General features: G+C 49.0%; 1 protein-coding gene across 1 annotated transcript in view; it reads right to left on the bottom strand.

Moving 5' to 3' along the window:
* The window catches only part of dnhd1 (dynein heavy chain domain 1), a 198,234-nt gene that overhangs the window by 99,733 nt on the left and 81,116 nt on the right, over positions 1 to 17,385 (bottom strand). The window contains exons 11-13 of the mRNA XM_087988560.1: positions 5,027 to 5,254; positions 3,981 to 4,172; positions 2,234 to 2,412 (exon numbers count right to left, since the gene is read on the bottom strand). Coding sequence (XP_087844686.1) covers positions 2,234 to 2,412; positions 3,981 to 4,172; positions 5,027 to 5,254 — 599 coding nt within the window. The remainder of the gene's footprint in view (positions 1 to 2,233; positions 2,413 to 3,980; positions 4,173 to 5,026; positions 5,255 to 17,385) is intronic.

A 17,385-nucleotide genomic window follows, 5' to 3' on the forward strand; every position in this document is an offset into this window, starting at 1 on the left:
CCAATTCTGCTTTTGCATGAAATGTTTACAGTTCTCCGATCTGCTCTTTGAATATTTGCAATTGCCTTTTCAATGTCATTCCTTTAAGTAAAATTCTCCAATTTATCATGGCCAACCCACACCTCATACAATCATAAGTTCCTTCATCTTTATCCTTTTAAATACCTGTAGAAACATTTGCTATTCACTCTGAAATTCTTAACTTACATTTGAGGGTTTTCTTAACTTCCATAATTCATATTATCAATCATTTCATGCAAGGCACAGCAGACTTGATGGGCTGAATGGTTCTCAGCACTGACCCTCTGACAGTGCGGCACTCCCTCAGCACTGACCCTCTGACAGTGCGGCACTCCCTCAGCACTGACCCTCTGACACTGCAGCACTCCCTCAGCACTGACCCTCTGACAGTGCGGCACTCCCTCAGCACTGACCCTCTGACAGTGCGGCACTCCCTCAGCACTGACGCTCTGACAGTGCGGCACTCCCTCAGCACTGACGCTCTGACAGTGCGGCACTCCCTCAGCACTGACCCTCTGACAGTGCAGCACTCCCTCAGCACTGACCCTCTGACAGTGCGGTGCTCCCTCAGCACTGACCCTCCGACAGTGCGGCACTCCCTCAGCACTGACCCTCCGACAGTGCGGCACTCCCTCAGCACTGACCCTCTGACAGTGCGGCACTCCCTCAGTACTGACCCTCCGACAGTGCAGCACTCCCTCAGCACTAACCTTTTGACAGTGCGTCACTCCCTCAGCACTCACCCTCTGACAGTGCGGCACTCCCTCAGTACTGACCCTCCGACAGTGCGGCACTACCTCAGCACTGACCCTCTGACAGTGCGGCACTCCCTCAGCACTGACCCTCTGACAGTGCAGCACTCCCTCAGTACTGACCCTCCGACAGTGCGGCACTCCCTCAGCACTGACCCTCTGACAGTGCAGCACTCCCTCAGCACTGACCCTCTGACAGTGCGGCACTCCCTCAGCACTGACCCTCTGACAGTGCGGCACTCCCTCAGCACTGACCCTCTGACAGTGCGACACTCCCTCAGCACTGACCCTCTGACAGTGCGGCACTCCCTCAGCACTGACCCTCTGACAGTGCGGCACTCCCTCAGTACTGACCCTCTGACAGTGCGGCACTCCCTCAGCACTGACCCTCTGACAGTGCAGCACTCCCTCAGCACTGACCCTCTGACAGTGCGGCACTCCCTCAGTACTGACCCTCTGACAGTGCGGCACTCCCTCAGCACTGACCCTCCGACAGTGCGGCACTCCCTCAGCACTGACCCTCCGACAGTGCAGCACTCCCTCAGCACTGACCCTCTGACAGTGCGGCACTCCCTCAGTACTGACCCTCTGACAGTGCGGCACTCCCTTAGCACTGACCCTCCGACAGTGCGGCACTCCCTCAGCACTGACCCTCCGACAGTGCAGCACTCCCTCAGCACTGACCCTCTGACAGTGCGGCACTCCCTCAGCACTGACCCTCTGACAGTGCTGCACTCCCTCAGCACTGACCCTCTGATACTGCAGCACTCCCTCAGCACTGACCCTCTGACAGTGCGGCACTCCCTCAGCACTGACCCTCTGACAGTGTGGCACTCCCTCAGCACTGACCCTCTGACAGTGCGGCTCTTCCCTCAGCATTGATCCTCTGACAGTGCGGCACTCCCTCAGCACTGACCCTCCGACACTGCAGCACTCCCTCAGCACTGACCCTCTAACAGTGCAGCACTCCCTCAGCACTGACCCTCTGACAGTGCCCACTCCCTCAGTGCTGACCCTCTGACAGTGCGGCACTCCCTCAGCACTGACCCTCCGACACTGCAGCACTCCCTCAGCACTGACCCTCTGACAGTGCAGCACTCCCTCAGCACTGACCCTCTCACAGTGCAGCACTCCCTCAGCGCTGACCCTCTGACAGTGCAGCACTCCCTCAGTACTGACAGTGCAGCACTCCCTCAGTACTGTCCCTCTGACAGTGCGGCGCTGTCTCAGCATTGACTCTCTGACAGTGCAGCACTCTCTCAGTACTGACCCTCAATACTGACCCTCAGTAGGGCAACACTGTCTCAGTGGTGCACTGGGAATGTCAGCCTGGATCGTGAATGGATGTATTTCTATTTGTGTTGACTGCATGAGTGTCTGACTTGAGAGTTGGAGTGCTCCATGCAGAGAGATGGCTGGACCATGTTGCTGCAATCAATCTCTTTCTCTTGCCTTCATACCTGTGTTACTTGCAGCTGGTGTTGAAGGTACATTGTGTCCATCTGCTGGGTATGTTCCACATTGGTCGGCCTGTCTCTATCAAAGTACAGCACCTCCTTCAGGAAGAGTTCCTGCAGTCCTGATTTGCTGATGGTAAAGGACAACACTCTAACCTGCTTCAGGAAATTTCGATCAAATTCTGGTGAGATTAGGAGAAAGGAAATTAATCTGTCAGTTTCAGTCCTTTATCCTGTTGAAGTCCTACCAGAGGATCATTCTGCATAAACTCTATAAACTGGAGATGGTTCAGAAGAGTCTCCTGCAATGGGCAGCACACAGGGTTCATTGAGGGAGTAAAGGGAGGAAGTGTTTCCCTCTGGAATGCAGGTTGGGAACCAGAGGGGAGAGATTTTAACAGAATACACAACACAACACAGTGGATTCTTATGTGGCCCCGAAATGATGCTGGTCACAGGAAACCCAGGAATAAACAAAAGGAACCTCAACACACAAAGGGTGGGAAAGTTTTGGAATTCTCTTCCACAAACCACAGTCGGTGCTGGATCAGTTGATAAATTAACTCTGAGACAGTCAGAAACTTTTTCCCCCGGGTACAACAGAGTGTTACAAGGGGATGTAAATTTAAGGTGAAGGGTGGAAGGTATAGGGGAGATGTCAGGGGTGGGTTCTTTACCCAGAGAGTGGTGGGGGCATGGAATGCGCTGCCTGTGGGAGTGGTAGAGTCAGAATCATTGATGACCTTTAAGCGGCAATTGGATAGGTACATGGATGGGTGCTTAAGCTAGGACAAATGTTCGGCACAACATTGTGGGCCGAAGGGCCTGTTCTGTGCTGTATTGTTCTATGTTCTATTTTGTTTTGTTAAAATAAGGTATTAAGGGATATTGGAGTTAGATCACAGATCAGCCTTGATCTCATTGAACAGCGGAACAGGCTTGAGGGGCTGAATGGCCTATTTTTGTTCCTCTGGTCCTAGAATGGACCTGGAGGTAATGATTTGCGAAAGACAGGATGAAAAGTTTGGGTTGGGAATGGAAAGACAGCTCTTGCAAGATGAGAGGTTGAATGGCCTCCATCATTGATATCTGACATCCTGAGACCATTCTACAATCTCTCTAATACATAGATGAACAAAGATATTGAGCTTCTGATCAAGAATAAGAAGGAGGCATATTGACACGTGGGATCAAGTGAAGCCGGGGGGGGGGGGCGGTATAGGGCAGTAGGAGTATATTCAACAGCGAAATCAGAAGGGCAAAAAGGGGACATGAAATAGGTTTGTCAGATAAGATTAAGGATAATCCAAAGAGATTCTACAAGTACATTAACAGCAAAAAAGCAATTAAGGAGATAATAGGGCCCCTTAAAGATTGATGTGGCTGTCTATGTGTGGAACTCCAGGAGATGGGAGAGATATTAAATATTTCGCACCAGTATTTACTGTGAAGAAAGACCTGGAGGCTAGGGAACTCTGGGAAATAAATAGTAATGTCTTGAAAACAGTCCACATTACAGAAAAGAATATACTGGAGGTCTTGAAAAGACATAACGATGGATAAATCTCTGTCACTTGATCAGAGGGGTTTAACCCCCCAGGAGAGGAGGTGCATTGGGTCAGGATTTACCCCTACACTGAGTGCAGAAGTGGAATTTATACCATGAGGAGTTGTGTTGAGGTGGATTTACTCCCTGAGGGGCTGGGTTTTACTCTCCCACAGTGTGAAAGTGCATCAAGGTGGGATTTACCTAAACTGAAGATCCTGACGGGTAATGATGTACTCAGGTACAGGCGGAATGTCGGCTTGACCTCAATCTGCAGCTTCCCAAAGGTCAGCTCCCACGGTTGATCAGGACTCCACCAGGTTTGAACTTTCAACAGCTTCTTTAGAAGGAGTGTGAAAGGCTTTCGCTCAATATTAGTTACCATGAGTGCAATCCCTGAAAGATATTTCAAAACACTGTCACTGTGAACATTTATCACCGTTTTGTTACCACATAAAGAAGAAAACTCAACTCAGTCAAGCCCTCATTGTCTCCACCAAATCCTGCTCCATTTCTTTCTTTATTTGTTCATGGTTGGGGTCAGTATTTATTGCCCGTCCCTAGTTGCCCCTTGAGAAGGTGGGGGTGAGCTGCCTCCTTTAACCACTGCAGTCCCTGACTTACCCACAATACCTTTAGGGAGGGAATTCCAAGATTTTGACCCAGTGATACTAATGGAACAGTGATATATTTCCAACCCAGGATGGTGAGTGGCTTGGACTCCTGACACTTGCCTTGGAGATGATGGACAGGCTTCAGGGAGTCAGGAGATAAGTTACTTGTCACATTATTCCTAGCTTCTGACTTGGTCTTGTAGCCAATGTGTTTATGTGTCTAGTCTAGTTCAAATTCTGTTCAACTGTAAACCCCAGTTGTCAATAGTGAGGGAGTTCAATGCTGGTAACACCATTGAATGCCAAGGGGAGGTGGTTAGTTTGTCTGTTATTGGAGATGGTCATTGCCTGGTATGTGTGTGGCATGAATGTTACTGGCACTTATCAGCCTAAACCTGGATACTGTCCAGACACAGTTGCATTTAGCATGGACTGCTTTGGTATCTGAGGAGTCACAAATGATGTTGAATGTTCATCAATCATTGGTAAACATCCCCACTCCTGACCTTATGATGGAGGGAAGGTCATTGACGAAACTTTATAATGAGACAATAATAGCTGTGTCATATCCCTCCTGTCTCTGAGTATGTGCAGGTGGAGACGACTGAGATTGAAAACCGAACTAAAGCCCCTTACCATTGCTTGCTGCGGTCAGCACAATGTGATCCAGTTTCTCGGTGGTGATGGGATAGACCCATATGTTGTTGGGTGGTTTCTCTGTTACCGACTCAGGGACCCAGTCAATCTCTTCTTCTTCCACAGGAATCTCTCCAGTCAGTATGTCAGCCGCAATCCTGTTGCTCAGTGATTCCCCTGTAACAGTGTTCATGGTTCCTTCCTCCTCTTCAGGGAAAGGGTTGTCAGCTACATTGACACCAAAACTAACAGTGAAACCTTTCTTATAATAATTCTTTAAATGGAAATATTCAACACCTTTACAATCCCTTCTCAAATGATATCTCTCTAGAAATTGCACCATTCAGCAAACGTGCTTACTGGAGTAGGCCATTCTGTCCCTCCAACCTGTCCCACCATTCAGTGAGATCATGGCTGATCTTAAATACAGGAAACAGGAACAGGTCCTTCTGTCCCTCCAACCTGTCCCACCATTCAGTGAGATCATGGCTGATCTTAAATACAGGAAACAGGAACAGGCCATTTGACTCTTCAAGACTGCTGTACCATTTATCATGATCATGGTTGATTATCCAACTCAGTAGACTATTGCTGCTTTGCCACATAATCTTTGATTCCTCTAGCCCCAAATGCTATATCCTTCTTGAAATCATATAACATTTTGACCTCAATAACTTTCTATGGTAGCAAATTCTACAGACTCACCATTATCTGGGTGAAGATATTTCGCCTCATCTCAGTCCTAAATAGTCCACTCTATATCTTACGTTGTGACCCCTGGTTCTGGACTCCCTGGTCATCAGCCTGAATCTACCCTATCCAGTCGTGTTATAATATTATAGGTTTCTATGAGAACCTCCAACCTACATGCCTACTTTCAGTGATTGGTGTGTAGAAGGATATTCAGATCTCATTACACATTCCAGTCTCTCACTTTACAGTCAGACAGATAATAATCTGCTTTCTGGATTTTGCTCCCAAAGTGAATAACCTCATGCTTATCCATTTTATACTTCATTTGCTCACTCAGCTTGCCCAAATCTCACTGAAGTATTCTGAATCCTCCTCACAACTCACCCTCCCACCCAGCTTTGTGTCATCTGCAAACTTGTAGATATTACAAGTTTAGTTCCCTCATCTTGCAGAATCTGCATTTTCTGAGCAAAATAGAATGTCTCTGCAAATATAATTCTGCAAATGCAAATATATATTAAAATAGCTTGCCCTACGGACAAGCCCTACGCATACACAGGATCTGTTCGGATGAGAAAGTGGGCGGCACGGTGGCACAGTGGTTAGCACTGCTGCCTCACAGCGCCAGAGACCTGGGTTCAATTCCCGACTCAGGCGACTGACTGTGTGGAGTTTGCACATTCTCCCCGTGTCTGCGTGGGTTTCCTCCGGGTGCTCCGGTTTCCTCCCACAGTCCAAAGATGTGCAGGTCAGGTGAATTGGCCATGCTAAATTGCCCGTAGTGTTAAGTAAGGGGTAAATGTAGGGGTATGGGTGGGTTGCGCTTCGGCGGGGCGGTGTGGACTTGTTGGGCCGAAGGGCCTGTTTCCACACTGTAAGTAATCTAATCTAATATGACGGACACTTGAAGGTGCTCAAGGATACCCTCATAAGAACAAGCTACGATGCTCAACTCTTTGAGGAGAAAGTGAAGGCTGGAGATCAGAGCTGAAAATGTGTTGCTGGAAAAGCGCAGCAGGTCAGGCAGCATCCAAGGAACAGGAGAATCGACGTTTTGGGCATAAGACCTTCTTCAGGAATGAGGAAGGGCTTATGCCCGAAACATCGATTCTCCTGTTCCTTGGATACTGCCTGACCTGCTACGCTTTTCCAGCAACACATTTTCAGCCACGATGCTCAACTCATCAATCACCAGTTCTGATGTGCCACAGCGAGAAACTGTAATGGCCTCCACAGGAGAGAGATACGGGCTGCAACTAATAGGGTACCCTTCATTGTCCAGCACTTCCCAGGAGCAGAAAAACTACACCATGTTCTTCTCAGACTGCAACACATTATCAATGAGGATGACCGCCTCATCAAGGCCTTGCCGACACCCTCCATTTCTCACTTTTAAACAATCGGCAAACCTTAAACAGACCATTATTCGCAGCAACAAAAAATGAATGGACACTGCGCAACAAATGCCAGTCAGAGCTGTTCCCTCCAACTCAGGGAACACTTCATCAGTCACGGACAGGCGGCCTCGGATCTTCCTCCAAGGTGGACTTCTGGACAGGCAACAACACAGAGTGGCCGAGCAGAGGCTGATAGCCAAGTTCAGTACCCATGAGGATGGCCTCAACCGGGACCTTGGGTTCATGTCACATTACAGGAGACCACACTGCATTATGCACACTCTCTCACACTCAAGCAAGTACACATACACACACACTCTTACATACTCTCACACTCACGCAGACCCTCTCTCATATACACACACACACACATACAAACCACACACACACTACCAGGCATGCACACACGCAAACACACACTGTCTCATGTGCACTCACACGCACTCTCTCTCTCATGCACATGCACACACATATAGATCTATAGGGTGAATTTGTATTTGCAGAATTATATTTGCAGACGCATTCTATTTTGCTCAAAAAACAAACAATCTGCAGGCAGTCAATGTAAGCAGTCAATACATATAATATTTTGTAAATTCCACTTTGGAAATAGAAACAGCCTGACTCAAGATTGGGATACGGACAAACCCTAACCTCACACTTCTAATGCATTGCCTGAGCTGAGATGTCCCCTTTTTTTTATAAAGCCTTAAGTCATCTCGAGAATGTGACTTAAAAGAAGTTCTAGGATTTACATATTAATGAACCAAAACATGCAAGCCACTCTAAAAAAATGAAAGACTTAACAGCAGTCTAGGTTTGTTCAATATATCATTTCAGTTGCATGACACTGTAATTGTTTCTATAAGTTCTGTGTCTTATGATTCGGCTCCACAACCACCCCTGATGAAAAAGGAGCGCTCTGAAAGTTAGTGCTTCCAAATAAACCTTTTGGACAATAACCTGGTATTGAGTGATTTTTAACCATGGATAGGATAGGTAAACAAGGTCTTTTACCTGGGGTGGAGGAGTCCAGAACTAGAGAGCGTAGGTTGAGGGTGAGAGGGGAAAGATATAAAAATGGACCTAAGTGGTCATGCAGGTTAGATTGGCTTCAGATTGGTTTCACAGGTCGGCATAACATTGAGGACTGAGTGACCTGTACTGCGCTATATAGTTCTATGTTCTAACTAGCAACTTTTTCACACAGTGGGTGGTACATGTATGGAATGACCTGCCAGAGGAATTGGTGGAGACTGGTACTAATACAACATTTAAAATACATCTGGATGGGTATATGAATAGGAAGGGTTTGGTGGGATATGGGCCAATTGCTGGTAAATGGGACTAAATTAGGTGAGGATATCTGATTGGCATGGACAAATTAGACCGAAGGGTCTGTTTCTGTGCTGTATGTCCCTATGACTTTCTGACTCTAAATCTCAAAGTGTAAAAGAATTCACTCACCTGGATTTTGATATTAGCCAAACTTCATCTAGTGGCAATAGTTTGTCAGTACAACCTGCACTAACTACTTGCTGCCACCAGATGGACATACAAGAGCCTGGAAGAACACAGCAAGCCAGGCAGCACCAGCAGGTGGGGAGGTCAATGTTTCGGGTGTAACCCTTCTTCAGGACTGAGGGGTGGGTGTAAGGGGAGCTACAAATAAAGGGTGGGGTTTGTGACGGAGGGTTTTGGGTGGAGAGAGGGGTGGAGTAGTAAGGTAGCGATAGATGAGCACGGGTGGAGGGTTCGGCCTGGTTGGTCGATGGGAGGCATGAATGCAGTTGGTTCTGGAAGGAAGGGTCGATGTGAGATACATAAGAACTAGAAGCGGGAGTAGGCCATATGGCCCTTCGAGTCTGTTCAGCCATTCAATAAGATCATGGCTGATCTTTTTGTGGGGAGAAAGTGAGGTCTGCAGATGCTGGAGATCAAAGTTGAAACTTTATTGCTGGAACAGCACAGCAGGTCAGGCAGCATCCAGGGAACAGGAGATTCGACGTTTCGGGCACAGGCCCTTCTTCAGGAATGAGCAGAGAGTGTTCAGCAGGAGAAGATAAAAGGTAGGGAGGAGGGACTTGGAGGAGGGGAGTTGGAAATGTGATAGGTGGAAAGAGGTCAAGGTGAGGGTGATAGGTCGGAGTAGGATGGAGGCGGAGAGGTCAAGAAGAAGACTGCAGGTCAGGAAGGCGGTGCCGGGCTGGAGGGATCCGGCTGAGACAAGGTGGGGGGAGGGGGGATGAAGAAACTGGTGAAGCCCAAGTTCATCCCCTGCGGTTGGAGGGTTCCCAGTCGGAAGATAAGACGCTCCTCCTCCGACCGTCGGGTTGTTGTGGTTTGGCGGTGGATGAGTCCAATGACCTGCATATCCTCGGTGGAGTGGGAGGGGGAGTTGAAATGCTGTGCCACAGGTTGGTTGGGTTGGTTCGTCCGGGTGGCCCAGAGGTGCTCTCTGAATCGCTCCGCAAGTAGGCGGCCTGTCTCCCCAATATAGAGGAGGCCACACCGGCTGCAGCGGATGCAGTAGATGATGTGGGTGGAGGTGCAGGTGAATCTGTAGCGGATATGGAAGTTTCCCTTGGGGCCTTGGAGAGAAGTGAGGGGGGAGGTGTGGGCGCAAGTGTTGCACCTCCTGCGGTTGCAAGGGAAGGTGCCGGGAGTGGAGGTTGGGTCGGTGGGGGGTGTGGATCTGACAAGGGAGTCGCGGAGGGAGTGGTCTCTACGGAAAGCTGATAGGGGAGGGGAGGGAAATATATCCTTGGTGCTGGGGTCTGTTTGGAGGTGGCGGAAGTGACGGCGGATGATGCGCTGTACATGGAGATTGGTGGGGTGGTAGGTGAGGACCAGTGGGGTTCTGTCCTGGTGGCGGTTGGAGGGGCGGGGCTCAAGGGCGGAGGAGCGGGAAGTGGAGGAGATGCGGTGGAGGGCACCGTCGACCACGTCGGGGGGTTAGCCTCTGTATACACCTCCTCCCATCCTGCCCCCTGTAAAAACGCCATCCCATTCTCCCAATTCCTTCGTCTCCGCCGCATCTGCTCCCAGGAGGACCAGTTCAAAATACGTACAACACAGATGGCCTCCTTCTTCAAGGATCGCAATTTCCCCCCCGACGTGGTCGACGGTGCCCTCCACCGCATCTCCTCCACTTCCCGCTCCTCCGCCCTTGAGCCCCGCCCCTCCAACCGCCACCAGGACAGAACCCCACTGGTCCTCACCTACCACCCCACCAATCTCCATGTACAGCGCATCATCCGCCGTCACTTCCGCCACCTCCAAACAGACCCCAGCACCAAGGATATATTTCCCTCCCCTCCCCTATCAGCATTCCGTAGAGACCACTCCCTCCGCGACTCCCTTGTCAGATCCACACCCCCCCACCGACCCAACCTCCACTCCCGGCACCTTCCCTTGCAACCGCAGGAGGTGCAACACTTGCGCCCACACCTCCCCCCTCACTTCTCTCCAAGGCCCCAAAGGAAACTTCCATATCCGCCACAGATTCACCTGCACCTCCACCCACATCATCTACTGCATCCGCTGCAGCCGGTGTGGCCTCCTCTATATTGGGGAGACAGGCCGCCTACTTGCGGAGCGATTCAGAGAGCACCTCTGGGCCACCCGGACGAACCAACCCAACCAACCTGTGGCACAGCATTTCAACTCCCCCTCCCACTCCACCGAGGATATGCAGGTCATTGGACTCATCCACCGCCAAACCACAACAACCCGACGGTCGGAGGAGGAGCGTCTTATCTTCCGACTGGGAACCCTCCAACCGCAGGGGATGAACTTGGACTTCACCAGTTTCTTCATCCCCCCTCCCCCCACCTTGTCTCAGCCGGATCCCTCCAGCCCAGCACCGCCTTCCTGACCTGCAGTCTTCTTCTTGACCTCTCCGCCTCCATCCTACTCCGACCTATCACCCTCACCTTGACCTCTTTCCACCTATCACATTTCCAACTCCCCTCCTCCAAGTCCCTCCTCCCTACCTTTTATCTTCTCCTGCTGAACACTCTCTGCTCATTCCTGAAGAAGGGCCTGTGCCCGAAACGTCGAATCTCCTGTTCCCTGGATGCTGCCTGACCTGCTGTGCTGTTCCAGCAATAAAGTTTCAACTTTGATCTTTTTGTGGACTTGACTCCACTTACCCACCCTCTCACCATAACCCTAATTCCTTTATTGTTAAAAAAAATTGTCATAGCTTTCAAAACTACTTCACTGGGCGGGGAATTCTATAGATTCAACCCCCTGGGTGAAGATGTTCCTTCTCAATTCAGTCCAAATCTGCTCCCTCTAATCTTGAGGCTATGCCTTCTTGGAGGAGAAAGTGAGGACTGCAGATGCTGGAGATCAGAGCTGAAAATGTGTTGCTGGAAAAGCCCTTCCTGAAGAAGGGCTTACGCCCGAAACGTCGATTCTCCTGTTCCTTGGATGCTGCCTGACCTGCTGTGCTTTTCCAGCAACACATTTTCAGCTATGCCCTCTTGTTCTACTTTCACCCACCAGTGGAAATATCCAGTCTACTTCTTTCTTATCTATTCCCTTCATAATTTTATATGTTTCTATTAGATCTCCCCATATTCTTCTAAATTCCAACAAATAACATCCCCCTCTACTCAGTCTGCCCTCATAAGCCAACCCTCTCATCTCTGGCACCAACCCAGTGAACCTCCTCTGCATCCCCTCCATTGCCAGTATATCCTTTCTCAAATAAGGAGACCAAAACTGCACACAGTACTCCAGGTGTAGCCTCACCAGCAATCCTATACAGCTGCAACATAGCCGCTTTGCTTTTAATCCTAATCCCTTTGGCAATGAAGGACAAAATTCCATTTGCCTTCCTAATTGTTATACCCGCAGACCAACCCTCTGTGATTCATGCACAAGGATACCCAGGTCTCTCTGCATAGCAGCATGCTGCAACTTTTTACCATTCAAGTAATACTCCTTTTCACTGTTACTCCTACCAAAGTGGATAATTTCACATTTATTAACATTGTAATCTATCTGCCAGACCTTTGCCCACTCACTTGAAGTACCTGCGTTACTCTACACAGTTTCACAGTCCTCTGCACACTTTGCTCTGCCACTCATCTTAGTGTCATCCACAAACTTTGACACCATACACGTGGTCCCCAACTCCAAATCATCTGTATGGAGTGGGAGGGGGAGGGGAGAGGGGGCGCTGGGAAGGGAATTGGGGGATGGGAAGGGAAGTTATTTGAAATTGGAGAATCAATATTGAGTCCTCCGGGCATGCTGGCTGCCCAGGCGGAAGATGAGGCATTTCTCTTTTTTGCCTTTTTTTAAATGCAGTACAGGCCCTTTGATGTTCGGCCAACCTGTGAAACCAATCTGAAGCGCATCTAACCTACAGTATTCCATTCAAATCCAATAGCCATTTAAATGCCCTTAAAGTTGGCGAGTCTACTACTGTTGCAGGCAGTGCATTCCATGCCCCTACTATTCTCTGAGTAAAGAAACTACCTCTGACATGGGCGGCATGGTGGCATAATGGTTAGCACTGCTGCCTCACAGCGCCAGAGACCTGGGTTCAATTCCCGCCTCAGGCGACTGACTGTGTGGAGTTTGCACATTCTCCCCGTGTCTGCGTGGGTTTCCTCCGGGTGCTCCGGTTTCCTCCCACAGTCCAAAGATGTGCAGGTCAGGTGAATTGGCCATGCTAAATTGCCCGTAGTGTTAGGTAAGGGGTAAATGTAGGGGTATGGGTGGGTTGCGCTTCGGCGGGGCGGTGTGGACTTGTTGGGCCGAAGGGCCTGTTTCCACACTGTAAGTAATCTAATCTTCTCTGTCCTATATCTATCGCTCCTCAGTTTAAAGCTATATCCCCTTGTGCTCGCCATCAACATCCAAGGAAAAAGGCTCTCACTGTCCATCCTAACTAACCTTCTGATTATCTTATAGTCTCAATTAAGTCACCTCTCAACTTTCTTCTCTCTAACGAAAACAGTCTCAAATCCCTCAGCCTGTCCTCGTAAGACTTTCCCTCCATACCAGGCAACACCCCAGTAAATCTCCTCTGAACCCTTTCCAAAGCTTCCAAATTCTTCCTATAATGCAGTGACCAGAACTGTACGCAATACTCCAAGTGCAGTTGCACCAGAGTTTTGTACAGCTATAGCATGACCTCATGGCTCCGAAACTCAATCCCTCTACCAATAAAAGCTAACACACCGTATGTCTTCTTAACAACCCTATCAACCTGGGTGGCAACTTTCAGGGATCTATGTACATGGATACTGAGATCTCTCTGCTCATCTACACCACCAAGAATTTTACCATTACCCCAGTACTCTGCATTCCTGTTACTCCTTCCAAAGTGAATCACCTCACACTTTTCCACATTAAACTCCATTTGCCACCTCTCAGCCCAGCTCTGCAGCTTATCTATGTCCCTCTGTAACCAACAACATCCTTCGTCACTGTCCACAACTCTACCAACCTTAGTGTCATCTGCAAATTTACTAACCCATCCTTCTATACCCTCATCCGAGTCATTTATAAAAATGACAAACAGCAGTGACCCCAAGACAGATCACCACTAGTAACCAAACTCCAGGATGAATATTTCCCATCAGCCACCACCCTCTATCTTCTTTCAGCTAGCCAATTTCTGAACCAAACCGCTAAATCACACTCAATCCCATGTCTCCATATTTTGTACAAATAGCCTACCGTGGGGAATCTTATCAAACACCTTACTGAAATCCATATACACCCCATCAACTACTTTACCCTCAACCACCTGTTGGTCATCTTCTTAGAGAACTCAGTAAGGTTTGTGGGTATGACCTGCCCTTCACAAGACCATGCTGACTACCCCTAATCAAATTATTCCTTTCTAGATGATTATAAATCTTATCTCTTATAACCTTTTCTAACACTTTACCCACAACTGGAGTAAAGCTCACTGGTCTATAATTACTCCCCTTCTTGAACAACATTTGCTATCCTCCAGTCTTCTGGCACTATTCCTGCAGACAATGACAACATAAAGATCAAAGCCAAAGACTCTGCAAACACCTCCCTGGCTTTCCAGAGAATCCGAGGATAAATCCCAACCACACAGGAGACTTATCTATTTTCACACTTTACAGAATTGCTAACACCTCTTCCTGATGCACCTCAATCCCATCTCGTCTAGTATTGTTCCTCCAATTTGTGGTCTGATTCATTGTGGCAATGGATGAGGCCAAGGATGGTCATGTTGGAAAGGGAGTGGGAAGGGGAATTAAAGTGGGCGGCGACTGGGAGATCTGGTTGACCCCTACAGGCCTGGCTGTGATGCTCAGTGAAACGTTCCCTTAGTTTACGTTTGGTCTCACTGATGTCGAGAAGACCATATCAGGAGCACTGGATCTGTCTCACTTAGAGGACTGTTTGGGGCCCTGGATGGAGATGAAGGGGTGGTGTGCCAGCTGGTTTTGCATATTTTCTGGTTGCAGCGGCAGGTACCTAGGCGTCTGTGGGGGGTGGGGGTGGGTAGAGGATTGGCAAAGGGAATAGCCTGCCTTGGATTCCAGTGTCTGCAGTATTTTTGTTGCCACTAGATGGAGGCATTCAGTACAAGTCCAGAGCAGCAGCCAGAGGGGAGGGCGAGGAAGAGATGAGGGGGAATGTGGAGCAAGAGGCATAGCTGGGGATGAGGGAAAAATGGAGTGAAGAGGTGAAGATAAAGGGGAAGATGGAATGAGGTTTGAGGTGCGAGGCAGGTGGAATGAGTCTGGGGGGGGAGATAGAGTGAGTCTAGAAGGGGAGGATGGAGTGAGTCTGGAGCGGAGAAAATGGAGTGAGAAAGGGGGTGGGGAGAAGATGGAGTGAGTCTGGGGTGGGGGGAAGATGGAGTGAGTCTTGGGGGGGGAAGATGGAGTGAGTCTGGGGGGGAAGATGGAGTGAGTCTGGGGAGGGGGGAAGATGGAGTGAGTCTTGGGGGGGAAGATGGAGTGAGTCTGGGGGGAAGATAGAGTGAGTCTGGGGAGGGGGGAAGATGGAGTGAGGCCAGGAGTGACGGGGCAAAAGAAGGGAGGGCACGGATGAGGGGTGAGGGGCAAGAGGAGTTGATGGGGCAAGGGCTGAGGTAAGCGTTGCATGATTTAGGTGGATGGGGAGTTGGGGAGGGGGAGACCTGCAGTAGATAAGAGGAAACGAGGGTGGGGGTGGATGAGGGATGAGAGTCCAGTGGGTGGGACTAACATGGTGGCGAAAACGAGGGTGGAAACATTGCCAGGGAAACTCTCCCGAACTTTCTTTCCATTTCCTTTCAGAAGCTAAATTGGATTGTCTGGGAATTAAGGCCAGAGCAATCAGGAGAGATGGTAGGAAGCACTTTGACACACATGAATACTGGATTAGTTGTTAATTTTTAATCTGAGATGTATAATGTTTTATTGAGGGATATGAGGCATAGGCAGGTGTATGGAGTTAGGCCAGGGACAGGCTGGAGGGGCTGAATGGCCTACTGCTGTTCCTATGCATCATAATGCAATTAGAAAACAAAGACCCAAGAATAAAAAGACATCAGAACAAAATGATGTTAATTAGTGCAACGTTATAGAAACACAAACTGTATTGAATTCTATATGCCTCTGTAAAATTGAGGTATTGACTGGTGGTATTTTCACTATTTACCTCCTATCTGCTCCAATGTTACTCAATATCCAAGTCATTGATATCTATCAAATAAAGCAGTGGTCCCAGCATGGAGCCTCAGGGAACAGCACACGTAGGGACTGGTCACAAATCATATTTGGGCGGTTGCTTTACCTGAAACATTACTCAGATCGTGTCTCCCAACTTTCCTCCTCCTCTAACCAAAAAAAAGAAAGGTTCTGTGCGCCGACTGGTAAGGTGACTGATTTTGTTTTAGTTTTCAGTAATCTCATTGGGAATTTAGAACAGTGGGAATGGAGGTTAGGGCAGTTGAATGTTTCTCCTGCAGTACGTGGGAGGTAAGAGTCACCTCTAGTGTCCCTGCTGACTACATCTGTGGGAAGTGCACCAAACTCCAGCTCCTCGTAATCCGCGTTAGGGAACTGGAGCCGGATTAACTTCGGATCATTCGGGAGGCAGAGGGGGTTATTGAGAGGAGTTACAGGGAGGTAGTCACACCTCAGGTATAAGATGAAGGTAGATGCATTACAGTCAGGGGATGGAAAGGGAACCGACAGGCAGTGCAGAGATCCCCTGTGACCGTTCCCCTCAACAAGTATACCATTTTGTCCCTTTTGCTCAGAAGGGAAGGGGCAAGAGGAGCAGAGCATCAGTCACTGGGGACTCTATAGTTAGGGGACAGACAGGAGGTTCTGTGGGAACGAGAGAGACTCACGGTTGGTGTGTTGCCTCCCAGGTGCCAGGGTCCGTGATGTCTCTGATCGTGTTTTCAGGATCCTTGAGGTGGAGGGGGATCAGCCCCAACTCATGGTCCACATGGGCACCAATGACATAGGAAGGAAAAGGGATGGGGTTTAAGACAGAAATTCAGGGAGCTAGGGTGGAAGCTTAGAACTACAACAAACAGAGTTGTTATCTCTGGTTTGTTGCCCATGCTATGTGCTAGCGAGGTGAGGAATAGGGAGAGAGAGGAGTTGAACACGCGGATGCAGGGATGGTGCTGGAGGGAGCATTTCGGATACATGGATAATTGGGGCTCTTTCTGGGGTAGGTGGGACCTCTACAAACAGGATGATCTTCACCTGAACCAGAGAGGTACCAATATCCTGGGGGGGGAATTTGCTAATGTTCTTCAGTGGGAAGGGGGGGGGTGGTTTAAACTAATGCAGCAGGGGGATGGGAACCAGAATTGTAGTTCCAGTGTACAGGAGGTTGAGGGTAGTGAGGTCAGGGTTAGGTTTTCAAGGTCGCAAGAGGGCACTGGCAATCAGGATGTTGATTTAAAATGTGTGAACTTCAATGCCAGGAGCATCCGGAATAAGGTGGGTGAACTTGCAGCATGGGTTGGTACCTGGGACTTCGATGTTGTGGCCACTTCAGAGACATGGATAGAGCAGGGACAGGAGCAGTTGTTGCAGGTTCCGGGATTTAGATGTTTCAGTAAGAACAGAGAAGATGGTAAAAGAGGGGGTTGTGTAGCACTGTTGGTCAAGGACAGTATTACTGTTACAGAAAGGACATTTGAGGACTCATCTACTGAGGTAGTAATGGTCTGAGGTTAGAAACAGGAAAGGAGAGGTTACCCTGTTGGGAGTTTCTATAGGCCTCCAAATAGTTCCAGAGATGTAGAGG

The sequence above is a fragment of the Chiloscyllium plagiosum genome, unplaced genomic scaffold (assembly GCF_037043375.1).
Source record: "Chiloscyllium plagiosum isolate Xiang-an unplaced genomic scaffold, Cpla_swu_hap1 HiC_scaffold_6, whole genome shotgun sequence".
NCBI classification, from domain to species: Eukaryota; Metazoa; Chordata; class Chondrichthyes; order Orectolobiformes; family Hemiscylliidae; genus Chiloscyllium; species Chiloscyllium plagiosum.